This window comes from Cololabis saira, chromosome 7 (genome assembly GCF_033807715.1).
Source record: "Cololabis saira isolate AMF1-May2022 chromosome 7, fColSai1.1, whole genome shotgun sequence".
Taxonomy (NCBI): Eukaryota; Metazoa; Chordata; class Actinopteri; order Beloniformes; family Belonidae; genus Cololabis; species Cololabis saira.
In genome coordinates this window covers 4,073,744-4,092,049 of record NC_084593.1, presented here as the reverse complement: position 1 = coordinate 4,092,049, position 18,306 = coordinate 4,073,744, and the positions used below count along the sequence as shown (strand labels likewise).

General features: G+C 39.7%; 1 protein-coding gene across 1 annotated transcript in view; it reads right to left on the bottom strand.

Moving 5' to 3' along the window:
- arhgef37 (Rho guanine nucleotide exchange factor (GEF) 37) overlaps positions 1 to 18,306 on the bottom strand; it is a 75,595-nt gene that overhangs the window by 35,991 nt on the left and 21,298 nt on the right. The window contains exons 4-5 of the mRNA XM_061726106.1: positions 17,005 to 17,513; positions 718 to 847 (exon numbers count right to left, since the gene is read on the bottom strand). Of these exons, the coding sequence (XP_061582090.1) occupies positions 718 to 847; positions 17,005 to 17,502 (628 nt within the window). The 5' untranslated portion in view covers positions 17,503 to 17,513. The remainder of the gene's footprint in view (positions 1 to 717; positions 848 to 17,004; positions 17,514 to 18,306) is intronic.

Here is an 18,306-nt window from a genome sequence, read left to right as displayed (position 1 = left end):
CCTCAGCTTTGAGCAAGACAAAAAAAATTGAAAAGCCAGTCAACCCCCAGTCAACAGGGAGGATACAGAAGCATCTATAACAGTGGTCGGCAACCCAAAATGTTTTAGATCCATATTGGACCAAAAACACAAAAAACAAATATGTCTGGAGCCGCAAAAAATGAAAAGTCTTGTATCAGCCTTAGAATGAAGACAACACATGCTGCATGTTTCTATATTAGTTAGAACTGGGGGAAGATTTTTTTTTTCATTATGCACTTCGAGAAAAAAGTAAAAATTTTGAGAAAAAGTCGAAATGTCGAGAAAAAAGTCAAAATGTCGAGATTAATGTTGAAGTACAATCTCGAAAAAAAAGTTGAAATGTTGAGAAAAGTCAAAATTTCGAGGAAAAAGTCGAAATGTCGAGATTAAAAAGGAAAGGAAAAAGAAAAAAAAAAGGGGAAAAGAAGAAAAAAAGGAAAAAAAGAAAAAGAGACGAAAAAAGGAAAAAAATAAAAAAAAAGAAGGAAAAAAAGGTCAAACATTTTTGAAAAAGCTCCAGGAGCCACTAGGACGGCGCTAAATAGCGCCTAGCGCCGCGGGTTGCCGACCCCTGATCTATAATCAATGCCAATCCCACAACTTCCTGTAGGCAACCCAAACCCGGCCCTTAACGAGCCTGCTATGGATCAGTCCAGAGTGATCAATGATACGAGTTGCAGACGTGGCTTCCCTTACAGAGCGTTTCTAGGAAGCGAGGGTCTCCTGGTTTGACTCTCTTCTGGTCCAGCAGGCTGAGCAGACGGCTGGACGCGTCCATCACCTCCTCCACGTACAGGAACATGCTGCTGAGCTGGGCCGGGGGAGGCTGGGGGTCACATGCACAAGGAAAAGAGAAAAATAATACAAAATTAGGAAAATATATTCCTCTACACAGCAGAATCTGTCCAACTGCAGACTGGACTTAGACAGAAACACAGTCTGGACTTCACACTCAGTTCTACCCCTAAATTTTGCACGTTCCCGTGAGGGTAGTGGTGTCCCAATTCCTCTTTGCATCTAGGGGGAGTGAAGAAAACGAGTGTAGTGGCTATGAATCTGTCCCTACGGAGCGAGGGTTTTGCGATCCTCACTAGCTTACCTAGGGACAAAAAAATTTCCCAGAATGCTTTACGTCATCATTTGCAGACTGAATAAAAAAAAAAAACATGGCGGACATTTCTTATTTTTTAGTGAATAAAATCAATATTTTGAGTTAGTTTCTGCATAAAAATGCATTTTGATTACATTTCTAGCGAGAAATATATATTTTACTTTCATAATATTCACTCAGTGAATGTACATAATCACTCACTTACACGTTGTTGCGAAGTCTTTTTCAAACCTCACCAGAATAAAGGCTGATTTATGGTCCTGCGTTACACCAACGCAGAACCTAAGGCGTAGGTTACGCGGCGACGCGCGCCGTACCCTATGCCGTACCCTACGCCGTACGGTCTGCGTCGATTTAACGTGGAACCATAAATCAGTTCCGGAGCCGGCAGACAGAAATCTCAAAATTTTCAGAGCAAATTTCTTAACAGGCGTAGCTACAACTGTTAGATTTAATCTATTAAACCAACATTTATCTTCCTAAATGATTTATTTCAGCCAGCGGTAATTCTCCACAGAGCTGCAGGTTTCTCCCCTGGATAACGGCGCAGGTAGACCCGGCCATGAGCTGCTGCTGCTGCTGCTCCAAGCCGGGCTCATCATCGCCGAAAACATCAGATCAAATTTCTTACCAGGCGTTATTTGGATAAACTGAGCCCAGGTTGGGGATCTTAACGGTTACTTTTACGCCTGAAAAAATATTAAAACTTAATATAGTGGCATATTAACAGCGCTACAGCGGAAATGAAAACAGCTTTTAGCTCTCAGCTTCCTGATTTTAGTGGTGGTGCTGAAAGTAGGAGTAGGGGGAGTATTGGGACAGGCCCCTGGGAAGATTTCAAGTGCCCTAAAATCTGTCCCTTCTTTGTTAGGAGTAGTGAAGAAAAGTAGGGGCAGTATTGGGATTGGGCCTTAGAAACATGCTCATAAAAATACAGACCCGTGGAGGACTGAACTCTGGACTTTAACAGACTGAAATATGCCGCACATGCACAACAGATTGCAGCGCAGCCACAGCAAAGGATTCAAAGGACAGCTCCAACTTCTAAAGATAAATGACAGTAACCTTGTAAGTGGCACTCATGGTACAGTTTGGTTGAAGCCTCTAAATGCTTAAATTAGTTCTAATCTAAAACCCGGAGCTTCCTCTGTGAAAGGAAACCAGATAAAACCACAAATCCTTGTGGAAGCAACATTTAGAGAAGTCTCATAATCAGATCAGAGTCAGCAAAGTCACCACAACACCACAAAACACAAATATCCATCAGTGAGAGTCATTTGACAGGATTATTTTCATGAAAATCCTACGGCCAAGTTATTTTTCCCAATAATTACAGGACTGTCACAGAAAATTAGAATATTGTGATAAAGTTCTTCTTTTCTGTAATGCAATTAAAAAAACTAAAATGTCATACATTCTGGATTCATTACAAATCAACTGAAATATTGCAAGCCTTTTATTATTTTAATATTGCTGATTATGGTTTACAGTTTAAGATTAAGATTCCCAGAATATTCTAATTTTTTGAGATAGGATATTTGAGTTTTATTAAACTGTAAGCCATGATCAGCAATATTAAAATAATAAAAGGCTTGCAATATTTCAGTTGATTTGTAATGAATCCAGAATGTATGACATTTTTTTTTTTTTTATTCCATTACAGAAAATCACAATATTCTAATTTTCTGAAGTAGTCCTGTAAACTTACTTTATTGATATAAAACAGTCAAGCATTGCTCGTCTTTGAGTGGCAGTAGTAGGATAATCTCTCTCAAGAGCAACCCAATCAGGGAAAGTGGAAATAAAATGTGCAGAACTGAATATTTGTTTGAAAAGTCTTGTTTAGTCTGCAAAAGTTTGTTTGTGTCCTTGCAGAAACGTGGAAGACGAGGAAGAGGCAGCCATGCTTCACCGGCGACAACAGATGTATCCAGTACTGGAGTTGAGGGGGGATGAGGGGGGACGGCATCCCCCCCTGAAATAAAAACGGTCCAAATCATCCCCCCTGAAATAAAAACGGTCCAAATCATCCCCCCCTGAAATAAAAACGGTCCAAATCATCCCCCCCTGAAATAAAAACGGTCCAAATCATCCCCCCCTGAAATAAAAACGGTCCAAATCATCCCCCCCTGTAAAACTGCCATCCCTCCTTTCCATCCCTTATGTCATTTCATCAATGAATGTGGTTTTACTGCTATTTCAACATTTAGAATCATCACCAGAAAAAAAACACCAGAAAAATAACTTATTTGCCAATTTTCACCTGTTTCAAGTAAATTTTCACTTGAAATCAGTCGAAAAATCTGCCAGTGGAACAAGATTTATCTTCTCATTACAAGCAAGAAAATCTTGTTCCACTGGCAGATTTTTCTACTTATTTCAAGTGAAAATCTACTTGAAACAGGTGAAAATTGTTGTTTTTTTCCAGTGATGAGTCTTGTTTTAAGTGTAATGAGATTTTTTTTACTAAAATGAGACATTTTAACTAGAAATAAGACAAATATTCTTGTTAAGATTGTGAGTTTTTGCAGTGATCCATTTTACTTATCCTGTGAAGCACTGGGGTCCGTTTCACAAAGCAGGTTCAACAAACACTGAGTCTAATCCTGAACTCTTAGTTGATCTACTCTGAGATCGGAAACTCTGAGTTTTCGGTTCCAGAACAGCGGATTTGAGGTAATTTACTCAACTCTAAGTAGTTTCACCGGGAGTTAAGCGCGAGGGTGAGGGAAATAAAAAGCCAGCATCAGTAGATCGCTGATACAAGGATTCACCATGGCAACCGGCGACACAAAAGAGCGACATACATTTTCTTTTTTTTCTTTTTAACTTTATTTATCTTTTCAATTTACAAAATCCCTTTGAGGAAACGTTAGTTTGCATCTGAAGATCCACATACTTCACGCCACTGGAGTTAGAAGTGTTAATACGTGCATATGGCGAGTATGAGAGCATATTTTGAAAAAAAAAATGAAATTTTATTGTCAATTAGATCAGGGCCGTCAATTGGGTACGGCAGCTGCCACACCTCGGCTTCAGGGGAAAATGTAATGTTTTTTTTAAAAATACATTTATGGAATTACTCTGTATCTATTTGTATTAATGTATTCTATTACTTCATACATATAAAATAACTACAAATGCATATCAGAACAACATGATGGATTTCAGTAGGTATTATCTATCCCAACACTTGTATACACCCCTCATATCTTGAAATGTCCCAGCGTCCCTGACGACAGTGGTCGCTATCAATCTCGTTTTTAGTGCGCTCTGCAGATATAATATATGTCCTGCCATTTTCTTTCTTTTTATTTAAATTGATTTATTTTATTATATTTATGTTACTTATGTAATGACTTATGCACTTCATCCACTTTATGTCTCATACTGTATTTGTTTATTTAATTCCTTGATGCCTGACTGTCCACGGTCAATGTTCTGACTGTAATTGGAACTTTTAAATAAAGTTTTAAATAAAGTTAAAAAAAGTGCGCTCTGCAGTGTTACTAACTTACAAAAATTAAAATGAAGCAGACAACCACGCAATAAAAAAAAAGAAAGAAGGCAAGTGATGGGTCCAGAATATATTAACTGATGGATTAATTATGCAAGTTCATCTCAAAGTAAGATATAAATCCTCTTATACATCTGTTTAAGGGAAATATTTGACTTTTTTTTACTCTCCCTCTCCTTTTTGCATTTGGACTTTAACTGTTTGAAGTTAAACTGGGATGTCCCTGTGATATTGTTGCACTGACATAGTGAATAAAATACGTTGCGTTTGTCAGATACGCCTTTTCTGCTCTCTCTGCGGCTTGCTGTCCGTGGTGCAGAAAACGGATGTGTATTGCGTAGAGACCCATTGGCTGAATTGACGCTACTGAGGGAGGAGACAGAGAGAAACTCCAGGTTCGCTGAAATAAACCTGGTCCCGACCAGGTTAGGTTCAGAGCGTCTGTTACTACGGTAACTGACTGAGAGCTTAAGTTACCTCTCTTTGTGAAACAGGCTAGAGTTACCTCTCTTTCTCTGGTTTGAGTTACCTCCCTTTGTGAAACGGAAAACTCAGAGTTTCCCTCATTTCAGGGTTAACAGACTCAGAGTTCTCACTAAACCTGCTTTGTGAAACGGGCCCCTGATCTCCAACCTTTTCTGAACCGCGAACCGGTTTAATGTCTGACAATATTTTCACGGCCCAATCTCTAAAGGTGTAGTTGATAAAAACTAAATAACATGACAAGATCGGCATTAAAAACTGTGGTATTTTCTCTATAATAATAATAATAATAATAATAATAATAATAATAATAATAATAATAACAATAATAATAATAAAACATCATTTTTGAAAAAAAAAAAAAAATAATGAAAATTGTAAATTACCTTTTTAATATGAGTATTTCTATAAATGTGTTTTTATGTTTGTTTTCTCATTAACGTTATTTAAAGCCAGGCTTTTATTTTATTTGTTATACAGGACTGTCTCAGAAAATTAGAATATTGTGATAAAGTTCTTTATTTTCTGTAATGCAAAAATGTCATACATTCTGGATTCATTACAAATCAACTGAAATATTGCAAGCCTTTTATTATTTTAATATAGCTGATTATGGTTTACAGTTTAAGATTAAGATTCCCAGAATATTCTTATTTTTTGAGATAGGATATTTGAGTTTTCTTAAGCTGTAAACCATGATCAGCAATATTAAAATAATAAAAGGCTTGCAATATTTCAGTTGATTTGTAATGAATCCAGAATGTTTTTTTTTTTTTTTTTAATTCCATTACAGAAAATAAAGGACTTTATCACAATATTCTAATTTTCTGAGACAGTCCTGTAACAGATGACGTCATTCATGTCGTCCCTGGACTTCACCAACGCCTCCGTCAAGGCCGAGAACAAATTCATGAACAACTCATGCAGTAAAGCTAAAAAGCAAACAAAACGATGGAAATACATGTTAAAAAAGGCTGTGTGATATAAGGATGCTAAATATAAGTTTGAGGTTTACTATAAAACTAATATTGATGGTTTTGATGTGGTTCTGCAGCTGAAAGCATCCCTGTATTAATAATAAAGGAGCGTGGGCAGGGAGCCGGGGGAAGACGGAGCAACCTGCCAGACAAAACAATCCAGCAATTTATCTGTCGCACAATGCCACTATTCTCGGGGCCTTCCTCCATTTTTCTCTTCCCAGCCCTCCTTCCCTCGGCTGACTCTTGTCCTTCTCCGTCCGCCCTTTATCCATCAATACGTTGTCTTTTTTTGAGCAGACAAAAAATGTTTTATATATTTCCTCAACTGTCCTCCCCGTTTCCCAGAGACTCGTCTTTTGTCTTTTCAGAGTTTTTAAGATTCATTTGTCCTACTTTTCCGTTGTACTCAGTACTCGAGTTGTAAAAAACAAAAAATGGAGTGGATTTTATCATATGGGGACAGATAATTTGTGCTGATTACAAATAATACATTACAAATAATAGCACTGACCAAAACGCCTGGTGCTTTTTGTTTGTCAGTTAGGCTCCACTTTAACATTACTGACACTCGTTTAGTCTTTCAGACAAACTTTCTACTGCCGTTAAACTTTTACCTTGAAAGTCCGAAGTGCCAAATGAGGTCTCGGTGAGACGCCTTCAAAATAAAAGCACTAAATATCGGTCTCCTTAATATACAGGACTGTCTCAGAAAATTAGAATATTGTGATGAAGTCCTTTATTTTCTGTACTGCAAAAGAATTCTGGATTCATTACAAATCAACTGAAATATTGCAAGTCTTTTATTATTTTAATATTGCTGATCATGGCTTACAGTTTAAGAAAACTCAAATATCCTATCTCAAAAAATTAGAATATTCTGGGAATCTTAATCTTAAACTGTAAGCCATAATCAGCAATATTAAAATAATAAAAGGCTTGTAATATTTCAGTTGATTTGTAATGAATCCAGAATGTATGACATTTTTTTTTTTTTTTTTTTTTTTTTTTTAAATTGCATTACAGAAAATAAAGAACTTTATCACAATATTCTAATTTTCTGAGACAGTCCTGTAAATAAATAAAATAAAAGCCTGGCTTTAAATAACGTTAATGAGAAAACAAACATTAAAACACATTTATAGAAATACTCATATTAAAAGGTCATTTACAATTTCCATTATTTTATTTATTTATTTTTTCGAAAATTATTATTGTAAAGGACCGTATTGGGCCAATTTGTTTAGTTGATACATTTTTCTTTATGATAAACATGGGATTTGTTATGAGTATAATTTCAGTTGATTATTCTTTGGACGTGTCTTAAAATTGTAATTTCTTTCATATATATTGTATTTTGTATTTATTTGATATGATTTGGATGTAAATTGACCGGAAATCCGCCCGCATGATTGAAAAGGTCCGGTGGGCGGCCCCGCGGCTTTGATGATCAGCTGGCTTCGTGGCAGCCGGGTACACAGAACTTCCCCGGGCCTGTCATTCAGGATCGGGTTTTTGTCATCTGTGGCTCTGTCCCGGTCAGTCTATACATTTTTGGTGTTAATGGTGACGAACAGACAATCACCCTTTCAGGGCCTGTTTGTGCGAGAGGAAAGCAGTTTTTGTTTTGCATTCCTTGGAGAGCGCAGCGAGGTACGATGTTTGTTTTATTTTCTGGTTGTTTCCTTTGACAATTTGATATAGTTGTGTATGTTTTTAACATTGTATTATTAAATTAAGAACTGTTTAATTCATGAGTTTTTTATACGCGCTGTGGAAACCAGTTTTATGAATTGTTTGTATCCTTTTTCTATATAGTTTTCACGGTGTCGTAAGGACTCTGTCGGCATGATTCTGGATGCGACTTCAATAAAACAAACCTTACGCATCAGTCGAGACTCTCTACCTTTCTTCAAATCCAAGGTCTGCTACAGTGAAAACTCGGCGTGGTGAGTGAAACGTCAACGGCGTGAGCAGCGAACCCAGCATGGTGAGAGACGGTGTTTAATAAACGCACCCGACGAACTGAACATTGAAAAGGATTATTCCCAAACGGACTGAAAAGGGTGGAATGGACTTTCAGAAAACAAATGTAACAATTGCCTAATGATATTTTGAATGTGTTTGCCACGTGAAAATATTCAAATGTTTGTGATTGAAACTTGATTTTATATGGACGGTCTATGTATGATGAGCAGTTAACTGATATGTTGACCTTGTGAAATCCGATGTTAATTTTTGGATTAAATCGTAGTCTATGGTAAAGATTTAGCCTATTGAATGTTAAATAGTGAGCTTAATTCTCCTCAGACTACATGATTCGGTTTTGTTTTTGGTAATACATTTCTGTAGGGGGTTTTAATGCTTAAATCGTAACCTGAGCTACATTCATATTATAGTTCATTATTTTGCATTTAGTCAAGTCAAGTGATCAATCATATTAAATAATGTCATCAAAGGAGGGAAATCAAAATGAAAAGCCTAATGACGCACAAGAACCGACCCCTAGTGGCCGTGAGCGGCAGCTCACAGAAAAGGGTAAACAAATGCGTGAAGCAGGAGCTAAATGGCACATAACGGCATTCATAAAGGCTTATGAATCCTGGAAGCAGATGGCTAAAGAAGCCAGGACAAAGCTAAAGAAATTCTGTGTCAGGGAGGATTTGGAAGATATAAACAAACAAGTTCAAGGTGGATATGATCGAGTAAGCCAAAATTACGGACCACTCCTGCGAAACTCTCTTAATACTCCTGACATTATACAGAAAATGGATTCTTGTAATACGCTGACTACAGAGATCGCTGACCTTGTGAGTAGACGACTGGACAGAGGCCTTGATCAAAACACCTTTAACCCTGAAACTGAGAAACAAAGAGTGAGAATGATTTTAAATCGAGATGATCATGGGTCGATCTTTGGCGGAACTAACACCGAGACTGTTTTTGATGAAAGGGAAGATAACTTGTCAGTCATTTCTAGAGCCTCAAAACGAGCAGATGCAGAAGCAGATCTTGCAGCTAAATGCGAGCAAGCAAAAGCAATGCTGGAGATACAAGTCCAGCAGGCCAAACTTAGCAAACTGGAGAGTGATTGGAAACTCCATGAGTCACAACTGTTGGTACAATTAAAGCAAAAGCAGGCGGAAGTTGACTTGAAATTGCAAGAGGAGAAAACAAGGCTGAAACTGATGGAAGTCGAAATGGATGTTAAAGTGGCTGCAGCTCGTGTTCAAACATACAATCAAATTGAAGGGGATGCTGCTGATGAGCCTTACAATCCAGACCCTGTTAGAGTGACTCCGCCTATGAATTTGAATAGTCATCTAGACACAGTAGCCATCTTTGCTGAAACAATCGCAAATTCACTCTCCTTAAATCGCCTCCCTGTTCCTGAGCCTACCACATTCGCTGGCGATCCTTTGAAATTTGTGGACTTTAAGGTGTCATTTACAACTTTGATTGACTCTAAACCTATTCCTGCAAGCGAAAAAATGCTGTACCTGAAAAACTACCTTGCTGGTGAGGCACGTAAGGCTGTAGAGGGATTCTTCTATCGGAGCTCTGAAGATGCTTATAAAGGTGCCTGGTCTGTTTTAAAGGACAGGTACGGCAATCCATTCGTTGTTCAGAAAGCTTTTCGAGATAAGCTGATGAAATGGCCTAAAATAGGTCCAAACGACCCCCTTGCTCTCAGAGATTTTTCGGACTTTCTAAAAGGCTGTGTAGAGGCCATGCCTCATGTTAAAGGGCTGTCTATCTTAAATGACAGCGAAGAAAATCATAAGCTTTTGAAGAAGTTACCAGACTGGGTTGTGCGCAAATGGAGCAGAATTGCTGTGGAAGAGCTTGATAAATCTGAAGAGTATCCAAGCTTTGAACACTTTGCTGAGTTTGTGCAGAAGGAGGCTCGCATAGCCTGTAATCCTATTGCCTCACCCTTCTTGTTTAGCGCTAGACCATCAGATGATACATTTCCCAAAGGAGTAAAGTCCCTTAGCACTAATGCCCAAGCTAAAAATCAGACATTCAAGATGTCAGAACATTTTTCTGACTCTGTTTCTAAGTCAAGGCTACCATGCATTGTCTGTAAGGAAGAGCTGCATGGCATCGCTAAGTGCCCTCTCTTTGCATCTCAGTCAATGGGAGAAAAAAGATCATTTATACATCAAAATCGTCTTTGCTTTGGGTGTTTACGCAAAGGACACTTTGCAAAGGAGTGTAGAACTAGACATATCTGTGGAGTGTGTGGTCGACGACATCCCACTTGCCTGCACATGGTGGGAGAAAGGCAGAGTGGAGACACAGCAGAAGATGCTCCCACAGAAGAAGAACCAAGTACGGAAGTTCATGAAGCTCTGTCACATAGACTCATCCGTAAGGCGTCTGCCACTTCTAGTATCGTCCCAGTCTTCTTGTCATTCAATGGAGACCCTCAGAAGGAAATTCTCACATACGCTCTTCTTGATACGCAGAGTGATTCATCCTTTGTCTTGGAAAGTCTTATCAAAGAGCTAAATGTTATGACTCGACCACTCCAGTTAAAACTCAGTACAATGATTGCCATAGACACAGTAATACCAAGTCAAAGCGTCTGTGGTTTGCAAGTTCGAAGCTTTAATCGTGGAAACCATTTGCAACTACGACAAGCATACACACGTGACTTTATCCCTGTTGATACGTCCTCTATTCCAACAAAGACCACAGCATTGCAATGGCCACATCTCAAACATCTTGCCAACGAGTTGCCAGCGCTTCAAGAATGTGAGGTAGGGCTGTTGATCGGATACGACTGTCCTTCAGCCTTAGCACCCCTTGAAGTTGTTAGAGGCAGTGAGAATGAACCATTTGCACAGAAAACTGAGCTGGGTTGGAGTATAATAGGAGCCGCAAATCCTCACCTCGACAGGCAAAGGAAGATCAAAGTCCTAGAAACCACCATTGAGGAATCCCAATGCAGACACCAGGAGCTGGCTCAGAAGAGTCTGCAGCACGAGGAGGAAATGAGAGCCCCGGAGGACTGTGAGATCGAGAGGGAACGTCTCCTGATGCTCCAAGAGGAGCTGACTGAGCAGCCTGCCCTCAAAGAAAGCTTCCTGCAGGATGATCAAGAGGAAGATGAGGAACCTGCCCGTGGTTCTGAGATAGCCAAAATGCTGGAGCTGTCTCGAGCCAGTCAAGATGACTCCAGTAATGGCGAAGGAGAAGAAAGAGAGATCAGCGAGGTAACAGCAACACTTGATGATCTTCAAACCCAGAACAACATGTCGCAGGATGAGCTCACTCTGATCAGTAATGTGAAGGGTGAGCTTGAGGCAGAGCTGGAGAGAGCCAAAGAAGACTTTCAAATGGGAAAAGAGGAGCTGGAGTTCAAAACCCATGAGATGCAAATGGCCATGGCTGGTGCTTCTACTGAAGGTGTAATGGTCATTGATCATGACCGGCAAGATCAAGATGTAGAGCCACTTACCAGTTCAACCCAAGACCAAAACTCCCAGCACAGCGAGGAGCATCAAAACCTGAACCAGGAGTTGAGAAACCAGTGTGAGGAACTGATCAGAGAGCAAAACACTGTCATAGCTGAGTGTCACCACACGGGGGACATGCTTTGCACCGTAGAGACGGAACTGGGTGAGAAAACAAAGGACTTTGTTGTACAATATCAAGCCCTGAAGAAACATGGAGCTAATAAGGTACGACATCTTGAGGATGAGATTGAACAGCTCACTCAAGAGAGGGATGAGCTGCTGGCGAGGATGAGTGAGGTTGTTGAGGAGAAAAGCTCACCATCATGGAGAGAGCAGTTCAAAAATTGGTGCTGCTCCTGGAAAATGAACAATGACATGGGAAACATGCATACATAGACATGTACATTTGCCCTTAGCATAAACCATGTTAACTTGCCTGCTTTAAAGATTAAATGGTCCTGAAGACTTAAATCATTCATAAATATGGAAAGGTTTCGGATTGAATGATTGGTGGGAGTGTAAAGGACCGTATTGGGCCAATTTGTTTAGTTGATACATTTTTCTTTATGATAAACATGGGATTTGTTATGAGTATAATTTCAGTTGATTATTCTTTGGACGTGTCTTAAAATTGTAATTTCTTTCATATATATTGTATTTTGTATTTATTTGATATGATTTGGATGTAAATTGACCGGAAATCCGCCCGCATGATTGAAAAGGTCCGGTGGGCGGCCCCGCGGCTTTGATGATCAGCTGGCTTCGTGGCAGCCGGGTACACAGAACTTCCCCGGGCCTGTCATTCAGGATCGGGTTTTTGTCATCTGTGGCTCTGTCCCGGTCAGTCTATACATTTTTGGTGTTAATGGTGACGAACAGACAATCACCCTTTCAGGGCCTGTTTGTGCGAGAGGAAAGCAGTTTTTGTTTTGCATTCCTTGGAGAGCGCAGCGAGGTACGATGTTTGTTTTATTTTCTGGTTGTTTCCTTTGACAATTTGATATAGTTGTGTATGTTTTTAACATTGTATTATTAAATTAAGAACTGTTTAATTCATGAGTTTTTTATACGCGCTGTGGAAACCAGTTTTATGAATTGTTTGTATCCTTTTTCTATATAGTTTTCACGGTGTCGTAAGGACTCTGTCGGCATGATTCTGGATGCGACTTCAATAAAACAAACCTTACGCATCAGTCGAGACTCTCTACCTTTCTTCAAATCCAAGGTCTGCTACAATTATTATTATTATTATTATTATTATTATTATTATTATTATTATAATAATAGAGAAAATACCACAGTTTTTAATGCCGATCTTGTCATTTTATTTAGTTTTTATCAACTACACCTTTAGATTGGGCCGTGAAAATATTGTCAGACATTAAACCGGTCCTGGTTCAGAAAAGGTTGGAGACCAGTGGTCTGAACAACATGGAGCCTGATCGTCTGCAGGCCGGCCAGGATGCTGCTGCACGCCTCCCAACCAACACGAGACAGAGTAAACACCCATTTTAGTCTCTTTGCACTGGTTACGGTCGTTTTAACGGCCCTGCCCTTAATTTTAGAGTCGCGTGTGGTCGGACTCCTGCCTCTCCTCGCAGTGTGAGGTATTCTGGTCAAAGCTGCTGCTTTTACTCACTTCAATGTTACGTTGTATGTTCCCTGTTCTCAGTACTGGAGTTGTAAAAAAAACAATCAGGGGGGATGGTGGATTTTATCATATGGGGACAGATAATTTGTGCTGATTACAAATAATATAATATATTACAAATAATAGCAGTGACCAAAACAGCTGCAGAAATACTGCAGGAATGACATAGCAGCAGTTAAATGCAGCCTTCTGTAAGCTTTAAATATCCACTGGGCTTACATCAAATACATCAAAACACAACAATAAAAAACACTTTTCTGAACTTATCAATATGACTCTGTCCTTCACAGGATAAGTAACATGGATCACTGCAAAAACTCACAATCTTAACAAGAATATTTGTCTTATTTCTAGTTAAAATGTCTCATTTTAGTAAAAAAAAGTCTCATTACACTTAAAACAAGACTCATCACTGGAAAAAAACAACAATTTTCACCTGTTTCAAGTAGATTTTCACTTGAAATAAGTAGAAAAATCTGCCAGTGGAACAAGATTTTTTTGCTTGTAATAAGAAGATAAATCTTGTTCCACTGGCAGATTTTTCTACTTATTTCAAGTGAAAATTTACTTGAAACAGGTGAAAATTGTCAAATAAGTTATTTTTCTGGTGTTATTTTTCTGGTGATGACTCTAAATGTTGAAATAGCAGTAAAACCACATTCATTGATGAAATGACATAAGGGATGGAAAGGAGGGATGGCAGTTTTACAGGGGGGATGATTTGGACCGTTTTTATTTCAGGGGGGGATGATTTGGACCGTTTTTATTTCAGGGGGGATGATTTGGACCGTTTTTATTTCAGGGGGGATGCCGTCCCCCCTCATCCCCCTCATCTCCAGTACTGCCTGTTCTCTTCTAGGTGAGGAAGCTGCTCATTTCACGGTGCACCATCACATCCCCCCCAGACCCAATCTGAACATCGATAACAACAAATCCCTCCCTTTCCTGTTTAGTCTGGCTGTTTCCGTGGTTTCCAAACACATTTTCAATATCCTGTGTGTCCGACCACGGGACACTTTTCTTCTTCCCCTCAGTCAGTTTAAATGAACTCACACAGAAGACGTCAGTGTTTCTGCATCACGTTCATTTATGACTAAGATTTAACTCACATTTGTGGATGGTAAATGAAGTGTACTGTTATTGAGAGTCCTGGTGATGCTGGCTGTTTTATTTGTTTTATAACGCAGCGCTGCCAGAGGACCTGGAGCTCACAGGCATCAAAAAGGGATTTTTGGTCTAATCTAATGTGCAAATCAAATATCGCCCGAGAGCAGCGACCAATGCGGGATATAAATATCCAGCCAAAGTTTTAGAAAGTAGTAATAAAAGTCCCCAAACATTTAGTACGCGCTGTAGCTGATATCATGCGTTGAAACTACGGTCCAAATCATCCCCCCCTGAAATAAAAACGGTCCAAATCATCCCCCCCTGAAATAAAAACGGTCCAAATCATCCCCCCTGAAATAAAAACGGTCCAAATCATCCCCCCCTGTAAAACTGCCATCCCTCCTTTCCATCCCTTATGTCATTTCATCAATGAATGTGGTTTTACTGCTATTTCAACATTTAGAGTCATCACCAGAAAAATAACACCAGAAAAATAACTTATTTGACAATTTTCACCTGTTTCAAGTAAATTTTCACTTGTAATAAGTAGAAAAATCTGCCAGTGGGACCAGATTTATCTTCTTATTACAAGCAAAAAAATCTTGTTCCACTGGCAGATTTTTCTACTTATTTCAAGTGAAAATCTACTTGAAACAGGTGAAAATTGTTGTTTTTTCCAGTGATGAGTCTTGTTTTAAGTGTAATGAGATTTTTTTTACTAAAATGAGACATTTTAACTAGAAATAAGACAAATATTCTTGTTAAGATTGTGAGTTTTTGCAGTGATCCATGTTACTTATCCTGTGAAGGACAGAGTCATATTGATAAGTTCAGAAAAGTGTTTTTTATTGTTGTGTTTTGATGTATTTGATGTAAGCCCAGTGGATATTTAAAGCTTACAGAAGGCTGCATTTAACTGCTGCTATGTCATTCCTGCAGTATTTCTGCAGCTGTTTTGGTCACTGCTATTATTTGTAATATATTATATTATTTGTAATCAGCACAAATTATCTGTCCCCATATGATTAAATCCACCATCCCCCCTGATTCTTTTTTACAACTCCAGTACTGAGTATAGTGTAGTCTGTAAACCCATGAAAAGGGTTTCTGTCACTTGCAGCTACATATTCAGTTGTGGTAAATAGTTGACATATTCTTAACACCGTTTTACGTTCTTTAAAGCACTTACAGTGTTTCGCGTCTACCCATTCACAGAAACAAACTCATGGAGCATTCCTTATAATTTACACTCAGACACTTGACTAGGAACACCAGTGATATCAGTAACAAACTAATCAGCCAACGGCATCGCAGCAGCTGATGTTCATTCAAGGATGTTCAAACCAAGGATCAGAATGGTACATTTTGTGCGTTCCCGTGAGGGTAGTGGTGTCCCAATTCCTCTTTGCATGTAGGGCTAGTGGACATAACGAGGGCTAGTGGACATAACGAGGGCTAGTGGACATAACGAGGGCTAGTGGACATAACAAGGGCTAGTGGACATAACGAGGACTAGTGGACATAACGAGGACTAGTGGACATAACGAGGGCTAGTGGACATAACAAGGGCTAGTGGACATAACGAGGGCTAGTGGACATAACGAGGGCTAGTGGACATAACAAGGGCTAGTGGACATAACGAGGACTAGTGGACATAACGAGGACTAGTGGACATAACGAGGGCTAGTGGACATAACGAGGGCTAGTGGATATAACGAGGGCTAGTGGACATAACGAGGGCTAGTGGACATAACGAGGGCTAGTGGACATAACGAGGGCTAGTGGACATAACGAGGGCTAGTGGACATAACGAGGGCTAGTGGACATAACGAGGGCTAGTGGACATAACGAGGGCTAGTGGACATAACGAGGGCTAGTGGACGTAACGAGGGCTAGTGGACATAACGAGGGCTAGTGGACATAACGAGGGCTAGTGTGTATGAATCTAACCCTTCACAGTGAGGGATTTCAGATACTGACTCGCTGACCGAGAGCCAGAGAAAATTTCCCAGAATGCTTTACGTCATCATTTGCAGACTGAATCAAACAAAAAAACATGGCGGACATTTCTTATTTTTTAGTGAATAAAATCAATATTTTGAGTTAGTTTCTGCATAAAAATGCGTTTTGATTACATTTCTAGCGAGAAATATATATTTTACTTTCATAATATTCACTCAGTGAATGTACATAATCACTCACTTGCTCGTTGTTGCGAAGTCTTTTTCAGATCTCGCCAGAATAAAGGCTGATTTATGGTTCTGCGTTACACCAACGCAGATTTAACGTGGAACCATAAATCAGCTCCCGAGCCGGCGGCTCTTCTCATCCCCGAAAACATTGGATCAAATTTCTTAACAGGCGTTATTTGGATAAACTGAGCCCAGGTTGGGGACGGTAACGGTTACTTTTACGCCTGAAAAAATATTAAAACTTAATAAAGTGTCATATTAACAGCGCTACAGCTGAAATTAAAACAGCTTTTATCTCTGGGCTTCCTGATATGGTGTGACGTTTGTGCAAACGTAACTACGCAGTCGCTTACGTACCCGAACGTAAACCACGCAGTGACGTAGAGAGTGGTGTCCCAATCCCTAGGGAACATTACAAGGGCCCTACGCCTGTGGCTTCATTTTTAGGGCTAGTGGTAGAAATGTTTTATTTCTTCGTACCTGGAGTTCCTGCAGGTTGCTCCTGATGGTCACCGTGCTGAGCTGCAGCATCCGCAGGTAATTCCTCTCGGACTCCACCAGCTCCTCTATCGCCAGCACCTGCCGCTGCGCCGCCCGCTCTTTAGCCGCCGCTTCCTCCTCCTCCGCCTTCTTTTTAGCCTCTTCTGCTTCCTCTGCCAGCCTCTCCTCGGAGAAACTATCCTGTGAGGAAAGACTGGAGTTTGCCCGGGCTGATTTCCCCTCAACGCGTACAGAGTTCTCCACCGGGACTTTCAGAAACACACAATCCTCGGCCGTTTCCTCCTCTGCTGCGTTGAACGTCTCCTCCCCGGCCCGGTCCTCCTTCTCCGGGGTTTCAGCAGTCTTTTCCTGGAGCGTTTCTGTCACTGGACTTTTCTTGATAAGCTTTTCTGCTGCTCCCGGCGGACACCGAGCAGACGAGGCCGGTTTGGGAAGAGACAGCGTGAAGGAGGGCTGAGGTCTCCGGGGAACCTCCATGGTGGCGGTCGCTGGCAAACAGAAAAACGCTGTTTAAGCAACAATTTCACATTTTATTCCTATTCTGAATAAAATGTAGCAAAATACAGAATAGACTAGGCTTGCCACTAGTGATGCACCGATTGTTCGGTAACCGAAATTGTTCGGCCGAAAATGGCAAAAAAACACTTTCGGTGTTCGGTGGAATAAGTGGGGAAAAAACCGAACAATTAATAACGGCGTTGTAAAATAAGGAAATAGACTGGCCGCTCCCGTAATGGTTGCACCACAAACATAAATCGTTGGCCAACCAAAAACTAACCCCATAAGAATTTTACCAAACATTCACCAGGAGGTGGAACCAAAACAAAGTAATGCTGGGAAATTAAAAAAATTTCATTTTTTTATGTTCAATAAATATTTTCTACCTTGTAATTTTGTAAAAGATTTTTTTCTTTGAAAAGCATGCCTAAATCAAATGTATTTGATTTATGCAATGGTGAAAAAATTGGCAAAATAAATGAAAAACTGCTGAAGAACCATGTTCGGTATTCGGCCAAGTGTTTATTATTATTTTCGGTTTCGGTTTCGGCCACAAATTTTCATTTCGGTGCATCACTACTTGCCACCCGTCCCTTGAAATACAGAATTGTTCCGTAATTGGGAATTAAAAGTTGCGTTCCGTATTGAACCAATACAGACACATATTATGCTCTTATTTATTGATGTCATAATATACAGGTGAAGGTCGGAAAATTTGAATATATTGCAAAACTTAAGGTGAAACAAATATATTATTTCCCACTACATGTAAAGTGAGATATT